The sequence below is a fragment of the Anolis carolinensis genome, chromosome 6, assembly GCF_035594765.1.
Source record: "Anolis carolinensis isolate JA03-04 chromosome 6, rAnoCar3.1.pri, whole genome shotgun sequence".
NCBI lineage: Eukaryota > Metazoa > Chordata > Lepidosauria > Squamata > Dactyloidae > Anolis > Anolis carolinensis.
The window spans coordinates 40,259,753-40,283,213 of record NC_085846.1 but is presented as its reverse complement, the minus strand read 5'-3'; the positions used below and the strand labels follow the sequence as shown (position 1 = coordinate 40,283,213).

The 23,461-nt window shown below is 39.8% G+C and overlaps 1 protein-coding gene across 3 annotated transcripts in view; it reads left to right on the top strand.

The window, feature by feature from the left end:
* Positions 1-21,648, top strand: part of LOC103279204 (mucin-2) — a 48,628-nt gene extending 26,980 nt beyond the window's left edge. For all 3 annotated transcript variants that reach the window (XM_062958034.1, XM_062958035.1, XM_062958036.1), the window contains 11 exons: positions 508-3,186; positions 6,902-7,009; positions 8,436-8,554; positions 10,667-10,725; positions 12,603-12,760; positions 13,412-13,474; positions 14,436-14,598; positions 17,549-17,710; positions 18,806-18,909; positions 19,874-19,935; positions 20,634-21,648. In XM_062958034.1, the coding sequence (XP_062814104.1) occupies positions 508-3,186; positions 6,902-7,009; positions 8,436-8,554; positions 10,667-10,725; positions 12,603-12,760; positions 13,412-13,474; positions 14,436-14,598; positions 17,549-17,710; positions 18,806-18,909; positions 19,874-19,935; positions 20,634-20,699 (3,743 nt within the window). In that variant the 3' untranslated portion in view covers positions 20,700-21,648. The remainder of the gene's footprint in view (positions 1-507; positions 3,187-6,901; positions 7,010-8,435; positions 8,555-10,666; positions 10,726-12,602; positions 12,761-13,411; positions 13,475-14,435; positions 14,599-17,548; positions 17,711-18,805; positions 18,910-19,873; positions 19,936-20,633) is intronic.
* Positions 21,649-23,461: the final 1,813 nt, after the last annotated feature.

Below are 23,461 nucleotides of genomic sequence, written 5' to 3'. Positions count from 1 at the left end.
TGAATTGTATGTTCTTGTTTTATTATGTTTATTATTTTTATTATGATCACGTTGTTGAATGGTCAATTGAATGTTTTGCTTTATGTTGGAAACCACCCTGAGTCCTCCTGAGAAGATAGGACAGTATACAAATAAAATTGTATTATTTTATATTATTATTTTCACAAAGACAGATTTGGAAACTGCATTTAGACTCGGGGATGAGTTCTGTCACTTCTATTCATCAGGAAATCCTCTAAGATCTGAAAAAAATGTGTGGGATGATGCCTGTCAGTCTTCTGCTGTCCAAGTAGAACCCTCCAGTTTAATCACTTGATACTCATAGCACAGTACTCATTTGTCTGTGAAGCCCTTCAAGTGGATAATCTGAGAGAACTCTAATTAAAAGGAGAAGACTAGATACTGCCCTTGAGCAGATAAAGGAAGAGCCTTTAAATTTAGGATATCTCTCAGTTGGTAGGATGTATAAAAGGGATATTGTAAATGTTGTCTTTGCCTTTTCCACAGGTGGATTAATCAAAGGTGAAACAAAGAACAACATTTGGGTCGACATTCGTAAAAACAAACAGTTACAGCAGAGGTTTGTGGAAAGAAGGGAAGACAGAAGAGCTCACATGGAAATAGACATCGAAGGCTGGGGAAAAAATAAGAAAAGAACAATCAATTGCACGATGGGAGAGAATAACAGTGTAGATGTAGCTGGCATTTCAGGAGGGGACCGAAGCACAAACTCAGGTTGCCCTGCAGCCAAAGCAAGAGACAGGAGAATGGTGATGCTGTCAAACAGCAGTATATCCCCACTTTTCACAGCCACCCCTTCAGAAGAAGCAAGTAGTTCACCATCAGTTATTAGTACCACGGTGGATGACAGCTCTGTGTCCCCACTTTTCACAGCCACCCCTTCAGAAGAAGCAAGTAGTTCACCATCAGTTATTAGTACCACGGTGGATGACAGCTCTGTGTCCCCACTTTTCACAGCCACCCCTTCAGAAGAAGCAAGTAGTTCACCATCAGTTATTAGTACCACGGTGGATGACAGCACTATGTCCCCACTTTTCACAGCCACCCCTTCAGAAGAAGCAAGTAGTTCACCATCAGTTATTAGTACCACGGTGGATGACAGCACTGTGTCCCCACTTTTCACAGCCACCCCTTCAGAAGAAGCAAGTAGTTCACCATCAGTTATTAGTACCACGGTGGATGGCAGCTCTGTGTCCCCACTTTTCATAGCCACCCCTTCAGAAGAAGCAAGTAGTTCACCATCAGTTATTAGTACCACGGTGGATGACAGCACTGTGTCCCCACTTTTCACAGCCACCCCTTCAGAAGAAGCAAGTAGTTCACCATCAGTTATTAGTACCACGGTGGATGGCAGCTCTGTGTCCCCACTTTTCACAGCCACCCCTTCAGAAGAAGCAAGTAGTTCACCATCAGTTATTAGTACCACGGTGGATGACAGCACTGTGTCCCCACTTTTCACAGCCACTCCTTCAGAAGAAGCAAGTAGTTCACCATCAGTTATTAGTACCACGGTGGATGACAGCTCTGTGTCCCCACTTTTCACAGCCACCCCTTCAGAAGAAGCAAGTAGTTCACCATCAGTTATTAGTACCACGGTGGATGACAGCACTGTGTCCCCACTTTTCACAGCCACCCCTTCACAAGAAGCAAGTAGTTCACCATCAGTTATTAGTACCACGGTGGATGGCAGCTCTGTGTCCCCACTTTTCACAGCCACCCCTTCAGAAGAAGCAAGTAGTTCACCATCAGTTATTAGTACCACGGTGGATGACAGCACTGTGTCCCCACTTTTCTCATCCACTCCTTCAGAAGACACAAGTAGCTCACCATCTGAAACTACTACCACAGTGGATGGCAGCTCTGTGTCCCCACTTTTCTCATCCACTCCTTCAGAAGACACAACTAATTCACCATCAGTTATTAGTACCACAGTGGAAGACAGCACTGTGTCCCCATTTTCCTCAGCCACCCCTTCAGAAGACACAAGTAGCTCACCATCTGAAACTACTACCACAGTGGATGACAGCACTGTGTCTCCACTTTTCTCATCCACTCCTTCAGAAGACACAAGTAGCTCACCATCTGAAACTACTACCACAGTGGATGCCAGCACTATTTCCCCGCTCTTCTCATCCACTCCTTCAGAAGACACAAGTAGCTCACCATCTAAAACTACTACCACAGTGGATGACAGCACTGTGTCCCCACTTTCTTCAGCCACCCCTTCAGAAGACACAAGTAGCTCACCATCTGAAACTACTACCACAGTGGATGACAGCACTATTTCCCCGCTCTTCTCATCCACTCCTTCAGAAGACACAAGTAGCTCACCATCTGAAATTACTACCACAGTGAATGGCAGCTCTGTGTCCCCACTTTTCTCATCCACTCCTTCAGAAGACACAACTAATTCACCATCAGTTATTAGTACCACAGTGGATGGCAGCACTGTGTCCCCACTTTCCTCAGCCACCCCTTCAGAAGACACAACTAATTCACCATCAGTTATTAGTACCACAGTGGAAGACAGCACTGTGTCCCCGCTTTTCTCATCCACTCCTTCAGAAGACACAACTAATTCACCATCAGTTATTAGTACCACAGTGGAAGACAGCACTGTGTCCCCGCTTTTCTCATCCACTCCTTCAGAAGATACAACTAATTCACCATCAGTTATTAGTACCACAGTGGAAGACAGCACTGTGTCCCCACTTTCCTCAGCCACCCCTTCAGAAGACACAAGTAGTTCACCATCAGTTATTAGTACCACAGTGGGTGATAGTACTGTGTCCCCACTTTCCTCAACCACCCCTTCACAAGACACAAGTACTTCACCATCAGTTATTAGTACCACCATGGATGGCAGCACTCTGTCCACACTTTTGACAGCCATCCCTTCAGAAGACACAAGTAGCTCACCATCCGATAATGGTACCACAGCCGTTAACAGCACTGTTTCCCCCCTTTTAACAACCACCTCTTCAGGAAACACAAGTAATTCATCTTTGGAAACCAGCACCCAAATAACAAACAGCACTAAGAACTCATTTTTCACGACCACTCCTTCAAGAGGCACAACGACACCAACCATCATTACCAGCCATTTGACTTCATCCCAGCCACCTCTACCTGTTACTCAGAGTACTCCTAAAACCACCACTGCCAGTGAGTATCTTGTCTTGGGAATTTTTAAAAAAGAAAACCAAACATATCTTCCTGTGCCAAATTTTACTGGACAGGGGAAGCTTCTGCAAGTTTAAAGTAATAAGGGATCTCATGGGCTCTAGTGGTGATATCTCTGTTCCTAGGTTTGGGCATAAGGAGTCTTTGAAGCCCAGCTCCAAATCCTGTTTCAACATAGGACTTTTACATGCTTAGCAGTGAGACTGCCCTTGCCTCAACTTTCAGAAAGCTTCTTTTCTTTCTGATCAGCACCAGTGGAGTATTGGTGAACTGCCAGTGCCTACCAGATATGGCTTCACCAATGTGAAGTGCCCTCCTCTGTTTTTAAAAATAGGATTTGTAGGTGTGCATCAGAATTAATGCACCAACTAACATGGCTCAATGCTATAGAATAATGGATTTTGTAGTTTGGTGAGGCACCCGGACTCTTTAGCAGAGAAGGCTATAGACCTTGTAAAGCTATAGTTTCCATTAGGTAAAGGTAAGGTAAAGATTTTCCCCTGACATTAAGTCTAGTCATGTCCAACTCTGGGGGTTGGTGCTCATCTCCATTTGTAAGCTGAAGAGCTGGCGTTGTCCATAGGTCATGTGGCCAGCATGACTACATGAGTACCGTTACTTTCCCGCTGGAGCGGTATCTATTGATCTATCACATTTGCATGTTTTTGAACTGCTAAGTTGGCAGAAGCTGGGGCTAACAGTGGGAGCTCACTCCGCTACACATATTCGAACCCCTGACCTTTTGGTCAGCAAATTCAGCAGCTTAGTGGTTTAATCCACTGCGCCACTGGGGGCTCCTGATAGCTCCCATTATCCCATAATATTGAACCATAGCAGAAAAGTGATGTCAAACTGCAGTAATTTTACCATGAAGATGCACCCTTAACTTGCTTTTCTGATCCCTTTGTTGGTGATTGATTTTATTTATTGCCCTCATGACCACAGATATTCTACCTTTCTCCCACCCAAGTCTTTATCATTTCCAATGCCTCCCTTTCAGACTTTGTTATACCACTTCTGTCTCTGCTCCAGAGACAGGTGTATTCCAGCTGAGTTGATTCAAGTTAACTATTTTTCAAGGAAGTGGGATGCATTCATGGCTGCAGAAATATAACCATTTCAAATCAGGTCAATCGTTTGAAACACTCTGTATTCACACCTTCCAACTGTCCCAGTTTGGCAGTGACGGTCCCTATTAATCCGATGTTGTCCCATTTTCAGCTGCTTTTTAAAACGTCCCAGTTTCTTTCCTCTCCTTCCTTTTACCTCCACTCTTTGTCCTCAGCTTTTCAATTGCTGAGTTCTGAATTCAAAGACTAAACTACTTAGGAGGGGATGTGAAGTAGAAAGGGCACAATGTTGTTTTTCCCAATAAACTGCAGGCAAAATACACTTCTTCTTCATTACTAACATTTTCCGCTCTCTGATGTTGCTTGGCCCATGTGTCCTGATTTTCACCTGGGAAATGGGAATATAATGTATGATGTATTTTGTAATGAGTCAGTTGTTAGCAAAGAACAACAAGTTTATTGTGTACAAAGCTTATGGTTGCAGGTTGATTGATTTACTTATGGAACTTTAGATAAACAAGTGGTTTAATAACTCTTATAACCACCACACCAGTAGTCTCTGGTGTAATTCCACTCTCACTCTCCTACTGATGATATAAATTGTAGTGAACTCTAACCTCAGCTGAGCTCCTTAGTGAACAATGTCCCAACTACAATAAAAGCCTTTAATTTGATCTACTACCGATCAAATTCCTGATCACTAGTCCTTCCCAACTAGAGATCTTGACTAGGCTCCCTTTAGTCTGCCTTGACTAAAGATTTTGGCCAGGCCTGTCTCCTCAGCCCTTCTTGACTGAAAAGCCTCCAGCCACGCACTCCCCGGCTTCTTTTAAAACTCTCACTTTTTCCTTTTCTTGGCTCCGCCCACTTCTCCCTCTGGTGAGCTAGCCAGCTCCATCTCCTTGGTAACAGCACTACTGTAGATTGAAACAAGATGGCTTCTGTTTCAGCTACTGTGTCAACTAAACACAAATACATACTCTAACAGTTAAAATTAAACATAATAACTATGACTTCTCCACATATTTAGGGGAATCTTTGTGTGTTTAAGAAACAAGGCAAAAAATAAACCATGGAACCTATCAGCGTTGCAAATACTGAGAATTGCAAATACAGGGGCACATCTACACTGACTACTTAGGTCAGATTGGGGCTGGATAAGCTCAGTGATGGCCAAACACTGCACGGTGTAATATGAGGCAAGGCCATTTGAACACAGCCTTGCTCCATGTTAACCAAAGTCAGATGATAGTCCTAATCCGGCATATAGTGGATCAGCCCTGAATTATTGAGTTGGTATAGATCTGCCCCAGATATCCCAATGCTTGAAAGTAAACAGCTTTTTTTTCCCTTCAGAGGAGCAGGTTTCTTTGGTATCTTATATTTTTGCTATACCCATTTGGTTATTAAGGAAACAGATGTCCATAGTAATGTGAATGTTATCTCTGGGGAGGTTTTCTATGAGGATTTGTCAAAACTGGCTGAAAATCATCAACAAAGCTCAGAAATTCAAAAGAATTCGTAGACTGAGCAGAGGGTGATAGCAACCAAGAGGTCAAAATATATTTGAACCCCCTGCAAAAGTGTCAGGCAGGAGGAGAAATCTTTTAAAAATCCCACCTCTGACACCAAATGTAAAGAACTCCGGCAGAGGGGAATCTTTTTAAATCCCACCGCAGCCACCAGTTATTAAACTATTATAAATTATTTTTATTTAAAAGCTGCCACCAAATTATAGATGTTTTATAATGCTGCCACCAAATTACAACTCTTGCCACCACTTTTGGAAAATTTAGCCACTGGCTACTTAGAGAGGAGACTTCTAATTTTCTTCCTTCTTCTTGTTTATTCTTAATGTGTGTATATATGACAGACTGAGATGTTTGAGAGAACAACAAGAAGTTTATTCAGGCACAGCTTAATGGTTACAATACTTCTTTAAAGGCACTTAGATAATGGTTGCAAAGCTATGTTGAGGTGTTCAAAACTTCTTAAAACGTCAGTTCTTTCTCCACTACCTTAAAATAAGTCACCAAACTTATTTTATCCCTGATCCCCTAACTTAGGATCAGCCTTCCCTGAGCTTCAACAGAGCCCAGACTACCTAAAATAAGTCACCAAACTTATTTTAGAATTGACTCAAAGTCCCACATTTGAGCCACCCTGATCCTCCAACTGAGAATCGGACTTCCCTGTGGTTCGCTGACCACAGACACTGACTGACTGACTGAGTTTCCCTCCAAATTCTGCTCTCTCTTCAGCTAGCCCAGTTGGCTCCGCCCCCTTCTCCATGGCAACCAACTCTGAGTGCTGAGTAACTGAAATATTAACCCTTTTTAAAACACAGTTAAACATGGCATCTGTAAACTAAAATTCATACTTCTTTACACCCCTCCCAACTCCCCTTGGTCCCATTTTCTTTCTGGAGATTTTGCTTTTTATCTGTTGATGGTACCCCTTGAAAGCTCAAAGGAACAATGTTAGGGTTTGCTGGCTTAGTGGAGACATGTATAGGTATTTACTTAAAATTATCTATGTTATTTATATGCCATTTTGGAGCCAACAGTTACTGTATATATGTGCCTCTCTGCAATTATGATAGGAATTGTGGAACTTCTGTCTTCCAGGAGTATGTATGAATGGAGGAAGCCATGATGGGATTAAATGTATATGCCCCAGCGATTTCTATGGGCCGGAATGTGAGTTTAGTTTGGAAGTAATCGAAAAGGAAACGGGTAAGTACAGTTAAGAACAATTTCCCGCTCCCATCAAACCGTCAAGATATATGGCGGGTCCCAGATTGGGAAAAATTGATACTCTCCATAATTCCTTCATGATGATGAATGCAGAAGGGAGTAATTTTCCCTATTCCCCAAGGCATGGATAACTGAGAAAGAATTTGAAACAGACAGGTTCTATTAGAATATCTCTCTAGTTCCAGAAGTCGTGTGATGAAATTCAAAGATGCTGACATTATGCAGTTAGGAGAGTAAAATATTCAGAGGACTCCTCTACCCATAATTAATTGTTTTGTGGAAGAAGGAACTTCAGCAAGTGTTGCTTGCTATCTGGTTGCTTGATAAGAAACATCTGCAGAACTTCATGCTTCTATGCAACCATTCAAGTTACACAAGCCCTCTCTATTTTTCACTCTGACATTCCTATGACATTACCATGATAGCAAATAGAACAGCAGGGCAAGTTTTTCAGTAAAGTGATTCAGATTTAAAGAATGTCTGAGTTCAGATTAGCTGCCTAGAAATATGTGATCATTAATGACAAGACAGAACCAGTGAGGTCACAAACCTGCTGCATTTCCCAGAATGCAAGCTCCAAAGTGGCATGTTTTGAAGACCTTGTCTTTAACTGTGGGGTTTCAAAATAAAAAAGTTAAAAATTGTGTGAGAAGGGTGCCAACACAGTTAGTGTTTACAAAGGCCAAAATCCTTTATGGAACTTGTTTACTATATACTACTATAGGTGATAACACATGGTTTAATATGATTGCCTTCCAAGGGTAGAGTCTTGGCAGTGGATCTGTAAGTGACTTTAGAAGCCCATTCTGATTCACATGATCTGTCACAATGAGGATATAGTCTTCTAGGATGAAGGTGGAAACATGCTGAGAGGAAAAGCATGTCAACTAAACCCTTGTCATGAAGATCTAAGCAGCATAGTTTCAGTGTGAAATAATGAATCCTGACTCAATGCTCCCTACATACTGGGAAGCAGCTGCTTGATGACAGAGCTTTGTTTCCCTGTCACTCAGGAAGGAGCTGATTGCCATTTTCAGCTCTCTCTTGTAAGGGATCTCTCCTGCCACAGGCAAAAACAGGCCATCTGTTTCAATTTTTGTGCTAGAGATCACTCACTTGAGGGGAATCTTCAGCCAGCTGCTTCCTGATCAACAGGGGGACAGACCCCTGTTGATCGCAGAGGTTGCTTCCAGTGAAGTGGAGATTGGGGGACTTTCATAGATTCTAACTAGCCTCCAAACTATGGGCGATGTGGTGACTCTGAATATATAACAGTCATGAGTGCATAATTCCAGGTTACTCATTCATAACTGCCACATGGCATTCTGACACATATTTTTACTTTTTAATTCTATTTCCCAGCAAAGTACCTCATTCTATTCATCACCTTTCTCTCTTGTTTTAGTAACAGTGTCTGTAACAGTTGAAGCCCAGGTGAAGGTCACTAACAGGAATTTCAGCGTGGAACTCACCAATTCAAATTCAGAAGAATATCAAAATTTTAAAATCGAGTTTGAAGAAAAGGTAACAATCAGTCATATGAGACTTGTGTTCTCTGTCTTCTTAGGGACAACTTACATATGTAACATGAAATACATAGGCTGCAACTACTTTGTTTTCACTTAGGAATTGGGGACTCATGCTTCTAGTTGGTTTGTCCTGATGATCACGTATATTCAGATCATCACAACAATATTTATCTCTTCTAATTAGAACAATGGTTCAAAAATTGGGGAAAAATAACAAAAATGGAAGTAAGCTTAATCAATTCGAACAAATAATACAAAATAGAAGGGATATAGATGAATATAAAATTTGAAAGGAATAACTAGTAAAGTACATAAGATGATAATTGATATAAATGAAGGAAAAATAAAGAATAACACCCTCAAGTAGATCTAGGAAGAAGATTTAGGGATGAAAATAAATGAAACAGAGTGGTTACAATTATGAAGACAAAAGCATTTGAAAAATTTATCACTATGGGTTAAAGAAAATTACTCTAGGTTAATATGGAAATGGTATCTAATACCAATATAAATAACAAATATAAATAAAAATCCTTCAAAAATTGCTGGAGAGGATGCCAAGAATCAGGAACATATATACATATGTGGTGGCAATGTAAATATAGAAGTAGTTTTGGGGAATTTTTTTTAGAGAAATAGAGGAGATACTGAATTTTAAAATCAAAAGAAGTCCTAGTATAGCTTTATTATCATTATATAATAATAAACAAATGAAAAGAGAGGATAAAGATGCTATAAACTTATTAACAATAGCAAGACTGCTTATAGCAAGGAATTGGAAAAGAGAGATAGATTATACAAATAGAGGAGTGGTATAAGGAAGTATGGAAATTGGCAATAAATGATAAGCTGACATGTAAACTGAAAGTTAAAAGAGGGATATGTAAACAAAGTGATTTTGATGATGTATGGAGAAAATTTATTGAAACGGGATTTTAAAAAAGATGGAAAGTTACCTCTACAAGAAGAAATAAAATTTTGGACAGATGATATATAAAAATAGTAGCTCGAGGGGTGTGTGTGAACACAATGGTGAGGAATAGAAAATATGTATAAGCATAAAAATAACAGTAGATGCCAAAAGATAATGAATGGTAGAGAGTATTGAATATTATGTGTCTGCTGTTAAAAAAAGCGATGTATAACGAATGTATTGAATTATGATAAACAATTTTAAATTTTTTTTTATAAAAAACCCAATACAGTAGAGTCTCACTTATTCAAGTTAAACGGGCCGGCATAATTGGATAATAAGGAGGGATTAAGGAAAAGCCTCTTAAACATCCAATTAGGTTATGATTTTACAAATTAAGTGCCAAAACATCATGTTATACAACAAAATTGACAGAAAAAGTAGTTCAATACACAGTAATGTTATGTTGTATTTACTGTATTTACGAATTTAGCACCAAAATATCACGATATATTGAAAACATTGACTACAAAAATGGCTTGGATTATCCAGAAGCTTGGATAAGTGAGGCTTGGATAAGTGAGACTCTACTGTATTTATCTCTTCTCCTGTTGACTTAAAGTATCAGAAAATGCCCCCATTGCTCCAGCTGAAGTTCTCACAACTCTATTTGGTTGAATAAGTAGAGTGCTTGCTGCTAGCTTGTTAATGTGGGATTTGTGTATTGATAGTGATTAAATGCAATTTGTGTCTTGGTTTGTATTGCATACTGATTGCATCATCCAGAGTGTACTATAGTCTGTAAAGAGTTAATTACTGAGAAGCTGTGATGACCTTGATGTGTGGCTGAAACTGGGGAGTGTCCAGACACAAGTGTGTATGCTTTACTGATTACATCAGTTCTGTTCTATTCTGAGTCTGCTGAGAGTGAGAGTCCTGTGTCTATTGTCTGCAAGTCTGTTTGTCTTGTACAGTAAAACTTGTATATAGTTTTACCAAAGTCTCTGGATGTCACTTTGTTCTGCGTTCCACTGATTCCAACTACTGCTGCGCTGCGAATTACTCTGACATAGCTATTATAAAGTATAACTGTGTCATGTATTCCATAAGCAAATCTCCCTCATTTTCTCCCCCCCCCCAAAGATGGCTTCTGTATGGTTTATGAAGATTTTTGTATTTTTCTCCACTTTGTAGATGGGCAGGGTTTATGGCGACATTCCTGGATACCATGGTGTTGTCATCTTCTCTCTGAGGTAGGTGGGTAAGAAGTGAGACCCTAGACAATTTAAGAGCTCTCAGAGAGCAATTTTTTTATTAAGGCTGGAGACAATGAGCCCATTCAATGACTTCCAGCTTCTAGTTCCCCTACTGTAACTTCAACAAGGATTGTTTTTGCAGAGAAAAGCTAAAAAGATACTCCAGGTTTTTTTGTGGTAGTCTTTCTTCTAGGTACCACTTCTCTCTCTTTCAGCACCATATTTCTCCTAAGAGTACCCAAATTAGTTTAATTAAAAAAAAAACCAAAATTTGTTCATAGAGTGAAAAATAGCTCTTTTGCTGAAATAGTTACAGTATAGATTTCAGATCACAGATGCTGATGAATATTTTTGGAACTGTTGAACTCCAGGCCTGGAAACATCTATGACCACTGCACCACACAAAAGTCAGGAGTATAAGCAAACAGTTTATTGTAAACACAAATAAAAAGCATATAGAAATCAGGAATAAGGAAGGAAGATATATAATCAAAAAAGAGTCAGCAAAAAGTGAGAACCACACAATAATCCAAATGTCTCATAAAGTTCCAAAGTTAACAAAGTCCAGGAACAGCCAGGAATTACAAACACAGCATAAATCCACAATCAGGAAGATATACCTAGTAAGACTTGAGCAGGAGTACATAGAAACATAGAAAACTTCCAGGATATATTAAATCCAAAATCAAGGCTTGACTTGAACAATGGGGAACTCAGGCTAAGCTTCTCACTATAACGCAGCGTTGCCTGAACTACCCTTAAAGTAAACAACTTGTTGTTTAATAGCCACCCATAAAAGCATTACGTCTCCCGTGAATTTTCTCCCCAACTTTCCCAAGAAATCTCTCAGCCCAGTGTACACTATTTTCAGCTCTGATTTGTAAACTGAGACTTTTATTAATCTCTGTAACTACAGATGGCCTCTCCTGGGAATCCTCCTTATCACTCAGCTCTTCACTCGAATCCTTATCTACTATTGATTCCTTGGACTGATCTTGCACTTTTCGAGACAGTTTTTTCACAGAGAGAAACATCATTTCCCAGACCTAAATTTTCCAGACATGTGAGCTCATCACTTTGTGTCACAGGAAAGCCCACAATCCTCTCTAAATCCTCAGTTAAACCATCAGCCTCTGGCTAATCTACAACAGTAACTGAAATACTAGAAAGGCTCACCAACAATAATGCCTCTTTAGATGTAATCCTGATCCTTATGCACTCTAGTAGTTGTACTAAGAATTAAGGCACAGGTTCAAATCTCTGCTTAGCCACAAAACGTACTAGATCACTTCAGCGGGGAATCAATGATGCATTCTTAAGTCCTCTCAGAACAAAGTTGGTTTATTAACAATTGGGCATTCTGTTAGGTCACATTTGCATCTGTCTTTTTCCATTCTTTGGGATGGATTTATTTCCATCTTCCCTTTCACACAAACCCAGGACCTCAAATCTACCTTGTCTATGTTTTGCCTGCCAACATGGCAATATACTGGTTAGTGGAAAGAAATGGTTGACCAAGAAGTATTTGACTGTGTGTCTAAAACTAGATGACAGCATCCTTTGGGACCCCTTGGGAGTCCTCCAGAAGTCTCAGAGGATAAAGCCATTGTATGTCCAGCTTTAAACATATTGCTGGGCACTTCCCATCCACTCACATTCACCCCTAGTTAGTGCATGGCCATATTAGGAGGAAAGGCAGTATGAAAAGGGTGGGGATTTAAGGGATGGGAGATGAGAAACAAGACATTATTCCAGCTGGGTGGAACTTTGTGTCTGGTCTTCCAGTCCAGGGTTTTCCCTATACACCGCTACTATGAAATGATAAAGTAATGGGTAAGCAATTGAGGTCTGATCTTCTTATTCTTTATTGTTAGGTCTGGGAGCATCATTGTGGATCATGAAATTATATTTCAGGTCCAAGTAGAGAATAAATTGAGCGTCATTAATTCAACTCTGGAAAACCAAATACAATCAGTGATACAGAAACTCCAAGGCAGCAACTCCACTGAGAAGGATTGTATGAATTCACCAGGTAAATGCCAACTGGGTAACAGAGTTCAAGTCAAATGAGATATTTGCATACCACTAATCTGTGGGAAGTTCTAGTTACTGCCACAAGTGATGGAATTTTACTTTGGGTAGAAGACACCTAAGGCTGATGGCTCTTTGCTAATACAGCCAGCTCTTCACATTTATAGGTTTTAGATTTGCAGCTTTGGTTATTCGTATGCCACAGTGTTCACCTGTCAGACACAGCAGCCCTGTCTACAGGAAGTGGTGCCTGGCTCTCCATCCCAACCCATTTCCTGAGGATAGGACTGCCATGTGGATGTGCATATGTCCCGGGCTTGCATTCTTTGCACTTTCTGTGAACTGAGGGTCAAAGCCCACATGGGACAGCATTTTCCCCCTACCCTTACATAGGGTTCCTGCATACCTTTCCTCCCTGGATATGAAGGCTTAGTCGTCTATGTTTGGTTTACAAGTATTAATATCCATTTATATCCAACACTGATGGCAGTTCAGAAATACATCCTAAGGTTGGTCCTCCTTTTAGGAATCAGTAGGACCGATTTAATATGTCAGCATGTTTGTAGCACACAAAAGAATCTCTGAAGGAGCAGAGACAAACGAAAGAAAAAAGCACTCTTTATGAAGATCAACCATCTCTGTTTGTTCCCAGAATTGTGCTTCACTACTTCACCTAATCCAATCATCGGTGGCCAAATGGATTTTAATATAACTGGTGAGTTCCAGATGTGGGAATGGGAGGGAGAATTATGGGTCCCCCTTTCTCCCTTTAATAATAATAATAATAATAATTATTATTATTATTATTATTATTATTATTATTATTATTATTATTATTATTTTATATTTCACCCTTCTCCCTGTGGGAACTCAGAGCGGATTACAGCATATAAACAGACACAGGCAAACATTCGACGACTTGTTACAATGAAATACAATGAGGCACAAATACACAGACAAAGGCAAAGGCTTCTCCTTTCATTTCCGGCTCTGGGGGTGGTGCTCATCTCTGTCTCTGGGGGAGGTGCTCTTCTCCATTTCCAAGCTGAGGAGCCTGCATTGTCCGCAGATACCTCCTGGTTGTGTGGCTGGCATGGCTGCTTGGAGTGTCTTTTTGCCTTTTCCCACTGAAACAGTACCTATTTATGTACTCACGTTTGCATGTTTTCAAACTGCTAGGTTGGCAGAAGATAGGGTTAACAGCAGGAGCTCACCCTGTTCCATGGATTCGAACTGCCAACCTTCAGGTCAGCAGTTCAGCAGCACAAGGGTTTAAACCATTGCGTCACCACGGTCCCCCATAGTGTTGTCCAGTCCACTAAGAACAAAAGAGGCAACTGTGACCAAACCGGTTGCTTTAGAACATTGTTCTATTTTCAGAGCATTGTTTAATCCACTTAAAAGCAAGATAGCATGTCCAAAATATGGGTGAAGCCAATCTCCAGACAAGGCAAGAAAATCATCACATTCAGTACAGTGGCACCAGCTTGTGGCTATGAATTTCTACATTGCTTGCATTGCACATACAGAGGTGCTTAGAAAGTCTTCCACCCAAGAGCAGATGAAGCTAGATGTGTTAAGTTTCAACAGACCCATTCTATCCTCAGTGTTCAGGTACTGCCCTCTTCTTTCTTCTGTACACATTTTTGACTGTTCATTCTATTTTTCTTCCTCAGAGTTTTGCAAGACAATAGTTGGGGCTACATATGCAAACTACTATTATCCAGATACAACAACAGACAGCTTGCGCTGTGTGAGTAACTGCACCAAGGGCAGTGCGTATGCTATCAATTGCTACCATGGGGTTTGCCGCATCTCTGACAAAGGCCCCAACTGCAAGTAAGTAAGAAAGGAGGAGGTAGTAAAAAGATTCCCAGGTCCATTTTTTGCCACCTGTCAACTAAAATGTAAAATAATAACATGTTCTAATTGGAACAAACACTGCAAGACGTCCTTTTAAACTCTTCTCTATTGACAGAACATTCCCTTCTTTCACATAACATGCTAATGTCTGATTAACTTTTTGGTGGTTCATATTATATAGATTAAAAGTAACATAATTTTGGTGGTTCACATAATATATATTAAATATAGATTAAAAGTAGCATAATTATATTTTTAAAAACTGACTTGAAATAAAAACTCACTTATCCAACATTCGCTTATCCAACATTCTGGATTATCCAACACATAGCCGTTTCTCTAGGCAGCAAGCATTGAACTTTTTATGGATTTAATTTCCAACAATGTTGCTACTGAAAGTTCATTTTAATGCAGTTCTATCTTTATTTGTAGTCAATCTGTAAGTAGCCATTTTTTTTAGTCAATGCTTCCAATATATTGCAATGTTTTGGTGCTAAATTCATCAATGCAGTGATTACTACATAATGTTACCATGTTTTGGACTACTTTTTCTTTCGATTTGTTATAAAACATGATTTTTAGTCCTTAATTTGTAAAGTCATAATGTACTTTGATGTTTAATAGGCTTTTCCTTAATCCCTCCTTATTATCCAACATTTTCACTTATCCAACGTTCTGCCAGCCTGTTTATGTTGGATAAGTGAGACTCTACTGTACTTCCATGGGACTTCTTACCAGCTGAGTTTTTGTCTCTTCCATTAATACTGCAAAAGCAGAAGAAAATATGGGTAAAATATATTGATGAGAAAACCAGTAAGAGAGATTAATGCTCTTTATCACTAGGGAACTCCTGACACGTGCCCATCAGGGATTTAAGCATAACTTGAAATACTTGAGCAGCCTTCTCAGATAGGACTTCAGCTCAGGTTCCCTACCGTGTTTCCCCGAAAATAAGACAGTGTCTTATATTAATATTTGCTCCCAAAGATGCGCTAGGTCTTATTTTTAGGGGATGTCTTATTTTTCCATGAAGAATTCACATTTACTGTTGAACAAAAAATGAATATTTGTTATATACTGTACAGTAGTTATCATCACAAACCAGCATAACCAGACAAACTGTGAGTCCTATCAAGAATTTCTTGTTACAACCATTATTTCCATGTACAACACTCTATGGTATGTACATTTACCAATCCTGCCTGCTCTGGTGTTGTGTTTGGCGGGCATGCTTCCAAACAAAAACTTTGCTAGGTCTTACTTTCAGGGGAAGCCTTATATTTAACAATTCAGCAAAACCTCTACTAGGTCTTATTTTCAGGGGATGTCTTATTTTCGGGGTAGCGGGGTAGCAATCATTGCAATTTGCTGTTGATGGTCAATGACTCACCTTATTTTCCTCTTGTCTCCTCCAAGTTTTCCTTCCTTATCTTTTTGCTGTTCAATAGTTATCATTTGGATTCTGCAGTGTCAATTACACTGGATTCTGACATTACAAAAAGCAGGAAATCTCATGTTTGGCATTGCATATATGAATAAACCTAGCTTAGTATTGCCTTTATGCTCTAACTGGCAGCATCTTTCAGCATCTGTAAAGTTATCTTTCCTTTGATCCTTTTAAGTGAGGATAATGTGAACTGAACCTGGCAATGTCTGAATACAAAGCAGGTACTCTGCCAATGAGGGATGGCTCCTATCCAAACCTCAGACTGGCACCCTCACTACTTCTTTCTTTATGCAGACAAGTAAATATATTTTTTTTCCACCAGATATTTGATTTGTGACTATATAAGGTTGCTGAATCTTGCTAATCATTGTGCTAGTCTGTGTGTGAACGTATGTATGTTTAATGATGTGTGTTTTAACCTGGTTTTAATTTTGTTATTGTTAAATTTCATTTTAATTTTTATATCTTGTGAATGTTTAAAGATGTGTTTTGTAACTTGTTTTAAGCCTCTGTGGGTCTCAACCTGGGAAAATGTGAAGTAGAAAGATTAAGATTACTAATAATGTGCCACCCTGCGTAATGCACAAAGCAGTTTCCCATGCGTTGTCGAAGGCTTTCATGGCTGGGAATCACAGGGTTGGTGTATGTTTTCCGGGCTGTATGGCCATGTTCCAGAAGTATTCTCTCCTGACGTTTCGCCCACATCTATGGTAGGCATCCTCAGAGGTTGTGAGGTATGGAGAAACTCAGCAAGGAAGGTTTATATATATCTGTGGAAAGTCCAGAGTGAGAGAAGAACTCTTGTCAGTTGGAGACCAGTGTGAATGTTGTAGTTAATCACCTTAATTAGCATTGAATAGCTTCCTCTCCTGGCTTCTTCCTGCCTGGGAGCATCCTTTGTTTAGAGTCGTTAGCTGCTCCTGGTTGATTAGGGGTAGCTAACGACTCTGAACAAAGGATGCCCCCAGGCAGGAAGAAGCCAGGAGAGGAAGCTATTCAATGCTAATTAAGGTGATTAACTACAACATTCACACTGGCCTCCAACTGACAAGAGTTCTTCTCTCACCCTGGACTTTCCACAGATATATATAAACCTTCCTTGCTTAGTTTCTCCATACCTCAAACCTCTGAGGATGCCTGCCATAGATGTGGATGAAACATCAGGAGAGAATACTTCTGGAACATGGCCAATTGGTCATACAGCCCGGAAAACATACAACAACCCAGTTTGCCATGCATTCAGTGAAATCGTGGATATCTCACAATAAGTGAGCTGAAGAAGTTATTTTTTAAATGATTTATTGAATGCAGTGGAACTTCAACTTAGGAGCAACCCAACTTAAGAGCGGGTACTGTTTCATTATACGGATTCCTCCGTGTTTGCTGTAGAGAGAGTCCCATAACAAATGTTGTAGTTTGTTAATATATTTTGGGAAGGAAAAGAACTATCCTCAATCTCTCTTTCTGTCCCTTCCATAGCTGTAATGACCGGAATACCTTTTGGTATGTAGACAATAACTGCCAGACGCGTTTCCAGAAGAGTGAGGTGGGTCTTGGTATTGGGATGGCTGTCCTCTTCCTGATTGCTATCATCTTGGCTGTCTTCCTCTTCAGAACCTATCGGAGAAAGTCTGAGTCTAGGTAAGAAGTAGAAGAAACAAGAGTGGAAGGCATACATTTGCAAATTTTCTTACTGGGGAAGATGATTAGAAGAGATCTCAAACCCTGAGATTGCTTAAGAGAGTGGTGTGGAAGGAACGATTTATCAATGTGTCTGTGAGATAGTTAGTAGGTAGGTTTGGCTTCCAAGTAGCCTTTGCAACTCTGAATGGGGACTGCAGTGGAACAAAATGTATTGAAAAGGCATATATAGTCAGGGTGTAAACATAAAGAAAAAGGTAAAGGTAAAGGTTTTCTCCTGACATGAAGTCTAGTCATGTCCGACTTTGGGGGTTGGTGTTCATCTCCATTTCTAATCCAAAGAGCCAGAGTTGTCTGTAGACACTTCCAAAGTCATTTATTTATTTATTTATTTATTTACTTACTATATTTATATTCTGTCTTTCTCACACCAAAGAGGACTCAGGGTGGATCACAATGTACACATGCATGGAAAACATTCAATGCCATATAAACATAGAGACAGAGACACAGAGGCAATTTAACATTCTCCAGCTTCCAGCTTCCTGAGGGTATGCTTGATTCCAGCCATAGGGGGAGCAGCTGCTTCATCATCCACTGTGACACCGAGTCCTTGATGGATACTTCCTTAATGAACAGAATAAGAGAGTTTAATATATTTTCATACTGTGTTCAGTAAACTTATTATTATTGTTGTTTTAAGGCTGTCAATTGGGGTCAGACAATTCATATTAAAAAATAAAGAACTCAAACAACCACAAGTCCACAGTGAAGGAGTCTCCTGAGGACCAAGACCCAATACATCAAGGGCATTTTGGGGGAAACAAGGGCAAAGGGAATGGCAGGATTTCTGGGGTTGTAGTTATGAGGTCAGCCCGGGTAAAGGGATCTGCCACAGTGGCACTTTTGGTTTATTCAGGAGGAGACAAGGAGGGGAGCTACTATTATTATAGGATGAAATTATTTGCCTTGTGCAACATGGCATTGAGCAGAGGGAGCAGAGGGAATACCTCCCACTTTCTATTGGAAGGTGGGAGTTATTCTTTTGCTCTGTCTCTGGGTTCTGGTAATGACCACTGTTAACTATTCTTTCAGATACTCTGATGGAGATAACCTCATTTATGAAGACACTAAAGAGGAAGAATGGCTACCCCCGTGGACCCTGAACTTCACAAATGAGGCAGCTGACTTCCACAATGGTGGGGACCCATTTTGCCATGAGCAAAGTGCCAGGCAGCCTGTGGGATATTACAAGGAGCAACTAATTATGATGTCATGAAGCATGACATATTAACAATCAATCACAATTGCTGAAAATATGCCACTAAAAAAACCATATATAAAAAAGAAGAGGAAAATGCATACATGATGCCTTACATTGCAGTTCTCTTGCTTTCAGTTTCCTTCTTCTTTCCTGCAGATTGGCAAAGAGGGACCAGGTCCTGAAATTTGGAAACTTTCTGTGAGGTTAGGGTGGGAGTAACAAGTGGACAGAGTCTACTTTTCAGAGCTTAGCTGAAAGCTTTGATAGTATGCATGGAGTAGCTGTTAGGTGGGGAAAAGTGATAAGCCATGTCTAATATGTGAGGGAAAGTCATGGGGAGGAGAAAGCAAGGTTGATTTCTGCTGCCATGGAGACGCGGAGTAAAGGATATTCTACCTGAACATTAGGAAGAACTTGCTAACTGTGAGAGCTGTTCAGCAGTGGAACTCTCTGTCCTGGAGTGTGGTGGAGGCTCCTTCTTTAGAGGCTTTTAAGCAGAGGGTGGATGGCCATCTGTCAGGGGTGCTTTGAATGCGATTTCCTGCTTCTTGGCAGGGGGTTGGACTGGATGGCCCATGAGGTCTCTTCCAACTCTATGATTCTATGATACTGTGATACTATGATTCTATGATTCTAATGTAGATGGGCTTGTAACTGTGCTACTTGATGTTAGAGGCCAGAGGATCTTCTTCTGCGTCTTCTTTCACATCATTGCTGTCCAAAGTTTCACCTTAGTACTTCCAGGTATTTGGTCTTACTAGGCCCACGAAGTCTCTTCCAACTCTATGATTCTATAATTCTATGTCCCTATCCAAAATTTGGTATACAATGCATGGGTTGAAAGAGGCCCTTTACTTATGTCTAAAATCTCATTCTGACCAGACCCTCTTTTCTTTTAGGAAGCCAAAATATAAACAATGGATTCAATCTTTCACTTGACTCAGTAGACACCTCAGTACAGGTACGTATCACTGTCCTTTCCTCTTCGGTGGAATTTACTGGATATCTTTATTCCGGCATCAAGCAACTGATGCATAACATGTAACCTGGAAAAAGGGTGATGGAGAACTATGTGCTTAAGGAACATCTCAGATATAAGAATAGGATTTATTCAGTAAGAGTTTATATTATCAGTTCTGATGCTTGTCAATAAACATGTAGATACTTTGATCGGGAAAACTCCGTATATTTGGATGTTCCAAAAAATTTGGCAGAATTCCTCATCAGAAGGGGATAGTGCATGGTATGTTTGCCATAAGTGGGAAAGGAGACCATTAACAGATTTTCCAGATAGAAAAAGGTTAACTTTTAAAAACATCTCCAACAGAACAACTGAAAAGCAACAATGCCATGTGATAAGCCATCACCCATTATCATGATGTCGTTCCCCTTTACCTGCCTTGTATGATAAGGCTCTTGCTCTTGATTCAACATCAAAAATAAAACAAAACCCTGTTTCTAATACTTTGACATTTCTTTTATCTTATATCAAACTGAAGCAAAATATGCAGTGTTTAATTTATTATTAGCCTTAATGTCACTATCAGAAATCTCCTGTTTGGCCTCATCCTCCTGAAAGGTTGAATCTTGCTTTTTCGGGGCCTTGCATTGTCAAATACGTAAAAACTGATTGTATGCTTTGTCAACTTCTCTTTGCAGTTGCAATTTGAGAAGCCAGAAGTAGTAAGGCCTCAGCAGCCTCTTCCTGGGACTTATCCTAGATAGTGTGGCATCCTTGAATTGTGAAGATGGATACACCTAAGGACTTTACTGCAAATCCACCAACAGGGAAGCTGGTCCAATGGATGGTGGTGGTGGTGATGTTCTCCTTCCCAACTCTCTTAGATCTGTTTGAAATTAGTTTCTTGGAAGATATCCTTGTTGACAGAGACTATGAATTTATTAAGAAGCAGAACACATTATTTATTGAAAACCAATCAATACAAAAAAAACCCCAGAGTATCGAAGGCTGATTGTACAAACAACACACACATAAACACAGTTGCATTTCATATCAAGCGAAAGAATATAAAATGCAACAACGTGGACTTCCAGTACATCTGCACAGCATTGGGTTTGGTAATTTTGAGCTAACTCATGATCAGTAATAGTCATTATGAATATATTGTCCACAACTATTCCAGTATTTTCAAATCAAATTCTCTGATCTGGGAATGAGTCAGAAGTCTTGTTTTCTGGGGCAAAAAATAAAGCAAGTTTGATGGATGTTAATATCATTCATCTGTTAGAAATCTGATGAAGAAAAGAATTATTCTGTCTTTAATTTTAGAGCTTATAGAGCAATATCTTGCCAAAAGTATGTGAGCTAGACAGGACAACTCAATGAATGGAAATAGGGTTGTTTGGAACCCAGTTGTCAGTTACAAACATGGGGTTAAATCCAACTATTAGTCCCAACAACAGTAGACTTGGTGAATCAACGGAAGTTCAAACACACTGATTAACAAGTTCCCATGGATTCTTTGGATCTACTCTGTTGAGATTAACAAATATCACATGTGTAAAATTCACAACACATGTTTAGCCGAGAGTAAGAACAGCTTAGTACTGTCACACACATCTGATTATAAACATACTGTATGTTATGCATATTTGTTATTTTTGTCATGTTAATATGTGTTTGTTTTATATTAATAAAACTTTTTAAAAATAAGCTGTGGAATAATGTGCTTGAGAATTAACACTAGATTTGAAATAAAATCTGTTTCCAAACTATGTCTCTTATAATAAGGGAACAGTAGCCAAGAGGCTAATTTGCTAAGTCCTTCTTGATCTAGGAGTGTTGTCTGGGTAATAGAAGGGTTCCCTGCCCCCCCCCCCCCGCCAGTTTATTATTTGATAGGAATGTACCAAAATCTATGTCCTGTTTATAATCAAGATGATATATAGGGTGTTGATTATTAAATTCTTAAAAGTCAGAGTTCATCTCTTGAGTATTCACTTGTTCCACAGCAGACTTTGGATTACCACAAACTCAAAGAGAATACCCTAGTAACATCTTTAACATATTTGACACTTACTGCTCATTATTTTTAACACCTCCTTCAATAAAAGTATTTTCATGGGTAAATAATAATGTAATGTAATAATGGGTAAATAATACAGTAGAGTCTCGCTTATCCAACATAAATGGGCCGGTGGAAAATTGGATAAGTGAATAAGCGAAAATGTTGGATAATAAGGAGGGATTAAGGAAAAGCTATTAAATGTCAAATTGCATTTTGATTTTACAAATTAAGCACCAAAACACCATGTTTTACAACAAATCGACAGAAAAAGCAGTTCAATACATGGTAACGTTATGTAGTAATTACTGTATTTACGAATTTAGCACCAAAACATTGCAATGTCTTGAAAACATTGGCTACAAAAACATTGACTACTAAAAGGCAGACTGCGTCAGATAATACAGAACGTTGGATAAGCGGAGGTTGGATAAGTGAGACTCTACTGTAATAATAATGCCCAGAGAAGACACTCAAGACAACGACAGTTCTCATTCTCTATTGCCAATTGACCATTCTCTCTCTCCCAAGCAACTATGACTCAAGAATCTGTGAGCTCCAAGGGGCCTTGCGACCTCTTGGCGAGTCAAAGCAGATGCATAGTAATTTTAGTACATGAATCCCCTCTCCATAATTGAATGCTAATCTTTATGCCAATCAGATTTAGGAGATGCCGATGACGAATTTACCATCTCGGAGACAAAGAGAATAGTGCCCAAATCCAGGCAATTTATTTTGGCATGAGACAGAAAACTCCACCTGTGCTTCTTTCCTCCATCTTTTGCAGTAGGTATATAATAATAACCAGCTAGGAGACTGATGATTCACTGTGTTTTAATACAAAACCTGCTATCTCAGGATGAGGTCAATTTTATAGCTAGGATAAGGAAGGTCTGTGCTCAGTGAGCGTTATGCTAACACCCCGAAGTTCCAGATCAGAGAACACGCTCAGCAGATGAATATGAGTGACAGAGGTTTATTATGATCTGGCCAGAAAGGATGCAAGTATGGCTGATGCCAAAAATGTACAAGTATAACCATTAATACCGAGACATGAGGTTTTATACACATGACAGCTATTCAAACTTCCTGCTCCTCCCACTTCCTTCCCTAAAGAGAGGCCGGTCTGGATCGATGCCCTGATTGGCTGGCGCTCCGGTGATGTTGCCATCTCCAGGTGGGGATTCTCCTTATGGAGGGGAAAAGATGACGGGGGATTGGTCCAGGGAGGGCCAACCAGTTGTGGAAGGGCATCTCTTCTGGGAGGAGGAGAGCCCTGGAAAGTGCATTTTGGGAAATGGTAATGAGTCTTTGATTGGTTTAATTGTTTTAGTTCCCTGCAATGAGGAAGTGATCACAGGGAAAAATAACGCTGAGTGATCCTGGAACTAAAGGTGATAATCATCTTTAATCAGGCCTTGGATTTTAAATAAAGTAATTAATGAGTGCACGTATCTTGAG